This window comes from Sinocyclocheilus rhinocerous, unplaced genomic scaffold, assembly GCF_001515625.1.
Source record: "Sinocyclocheilus rhinocerous isolate Xijiao unplaced genomic scaffold, SAMN03320098_v1.1 scaffold19222, whole genome shotgun sequence".
Lineage (NCBI taxonomy): Eukaryota > Metazoa > Chordata > Actinopteri > Cypriniformes > Cyprinidae > Sinocyclocheilus > Sinocyclocheilus rhinocerous.
The window spans coordinates 31,441-34,094 of record NW_015652997.1 but is presented as its reverse complement, the minus strand read 5'-3'; the positions used below and the strand labels follow the sequence as shown (position 1 = coordinate 34,094).

The following is a 2,654-nucleotide window of genomic DNA, read 5'->3' as shown; positions in this document are numbered from 1 at the left end:
AGAGTGTATGTGTGTGTGTGTGTGTGTGTGTGTGTGTGTATGTGTACCGTGTTGTACAGCTCCTCCAGACGTGTGATTGTGAGGAAGCGGTGCATGCTGACGCCATTCTCGATCAGGAGCTTAACGAACTCCACGCGGTCCATCACCAATGCATCCAACATCGCCTGCTCGAGGGAACCCACCTACACACACACACACACACACACACTGACTTTAATACATTCACATGACTTTGACACTGAGTGTTAAACTCAGAGCCCAGAACTTTCATTCACATTGCACCTAAACTTAAAGAGACAGTTCACCCAAAAATCAACAAAAGTGGATATTTTGAAGAATGTCTGTCTTTTTGTCCATAGTTAGTGTCCAATACTGTTTGTTTCCCAACATTCTTCAAAATATCTACTTTTGTGTTTCACAGAAGAAGGTAAGTCATACAAGTTTGGAACAACATGAGGGAGAGTAAATGATTTCTGGGTGAACTAAACTGAACATGAGTCTCTTTTGCTTCACTTTTGTTGGTTGTCTTTAGTTAAATTTTTGGAACCAGCCAACTTATATAAACTATATGGTTACACTATTTTAAAGTGATGTTGTTAGCATAATTACACAAATAAGTACTGAGTAATATTAATTAACTACATGTGCCTACTATAGGGTTACTTTTAATTATGCATAATTCACTGTCATTACTAAAGTAAGTACACGTAACATCTTAAGTGTGTCATCTTAAAATAAAGTGTTACCAATTATATTATATTATTCTAATACTGTGCAATGATAAATATATACTGTATATATATATATATACATACACACACACATCAAATTGTCACATTTCCTTGATGTTTGTTACTTTACAGTTTACAGAATACGACAGTACTAACATGATACATGTGAAAGTAACATTGTTCTTGTTAGTGTATCAGAATGTGCTGAGAGGTCAGTAGGTCACAGTGTGTGTGTGTGTGTGTGTGTGTGTGTGTGTGTGTGTTCACTACACAACTGTTTCTCTCAGTGTTTATCGGCACACAAACACACAGGTACGAACCAGCAGCTGTTGTCCGTAAACAAACACGTGATCTTTAGCGATGTCCACCCGATCCCACGCCAGCGTCAGGACCAGCTGATCGAAGGCCGACGCGTTCGTGCCTGTGAACACACACACACACACACACACACACACACACGAGATGTAAAGTTTAGACTTTGAAAAAGTGTTTCTCCTCAAACTGCAGTAAACGTTTGAACAACTGAACGTGTTTAACCTGCTGAAAGACAAAACCATCATTCTGTCATCTCTGACTCTCCTGTGTGCGCGTGTGTGTGTGTGTGTGAGTATATATATATCAGTTTCTATGGTTTTACTTGGCAGTAGACATGTGCCGGTATTCGGTAATGTTTAGCGATGTCCACCCGATCCCACGCCAGCGTCAGGACCAGCTGATCGAAGGCCGACGCGTTCGTGCCTGTGAACACACACACACACACACACACACACACACACGAGATGTAAAGTACTTACTTTGAAAAAGTGTTTCTCCTCAAACTGCAGTAAACGTTTGAACAACTGAACGTGTTTAACCTGCTGAAAGACAAAACCATCATTCTGTCATCTCTGACTCTCCTGTGTGTGTGTGTGTGTGTGTGTGTGTGTGTGTGTGTGAGTATATATATATCAGTTTCTATGGTTTTACTTGGCAGTAGACATGTGCCGGTATTCGGTAATGCGATATATCACGATAATGACCATGCACGATATTGTTATCGTGGGCACTTCAAAATCCCGTGAATAATTATTTATTACAAATTATTCAGATTTTAGAATGCATTTTAAGAATACTTTTCCCATCAACTGGTCACAATGCACAACACCGCTGCGCACTCATGTAAACACGCCCGGATGAGAAGCGCGAGGCGCTGAATAAAGCGCACTTTCACTCTCTGACAGCAGAAATGCAGCCGTTACCCCGGAAACAAAGCAGCTGCAGCGCTACTTTCTGAAACCTATTTAAATGGTTTAAACAGCCATTCAGATTTGTGTATCGCTATGGTGCTCATCACAGCGACAAATACTGAAATATTTAGACTTAATAGGCCATTTATTTTCAAACTTTAATCTGGACTACAACATGCCCTAGATATTGTTTGAAAGTGTTTTGATTCTTTATTGTTCAGTCACACTTTACATTAAGGCTCCATTAGTTAACATTAGTTAATGCATTAGTTAACAAACTACCAATGAAAAATTATTCTAAACATTCATTAATCTTAGTTCATTTCAATATTTAATAACACGTTGTTATAATCAAAAGTTGCTACTGTGTTATTTAATTAACTCAAGCTAACATGAATTAACAGTTGTATTTTTTTTTTAAACAAAGAATAATAACTTCTGTAGCAAATGTAGCTATTGCTCATTGTCAATGTTAATGCATTAACTAAGGTTAACTAATGAGGTCTTATTGTAAAGTGATACCTATTGGTCTTTATAGTTCTTTTGCACTTTAATCTGTGTAAAACTTTTAACTTTATAAATTTTTCTGTATTGCTTTATTGCATTTAAATGTTCAGTTATTTTTGTTATAAGAAAAAAGTTATTAAACCTGTTATACTGTATTATGACAGCACTTTTTTTAAAAACTAAATTTCAA

The 2,654-nt window shown here is 37.3% G+C and overlaps 1 protein-coding gene across 1 annotated transcript in view; it reads right to left on the bottom strand.

Moving 5' to 3' along the window:
- The window catches only part of LOC107715248 (transient receptor potential cation channel subfamily M member 7-like), a 44,205-nt gene that overhangs the window by 20,436 nt on the left and 21,115 nt on the right, over positions 1-2,654 (bottom strand). The window contains exons 5-6 of the mRNA XM_016521333.1: positions 1,052-1,232; positions 48-182 (exon numbers count right to left, since the gene is read on the bottom strand). Of these exons, the coding sequence (XP_016376819.1) occupies positions 48-182; positions 1,052-1,232 (316 nt within the window). The remainder of the gene's footprint in view (positions 1-47; positions 183-1,051; positions 1,233-2,654) is intronic.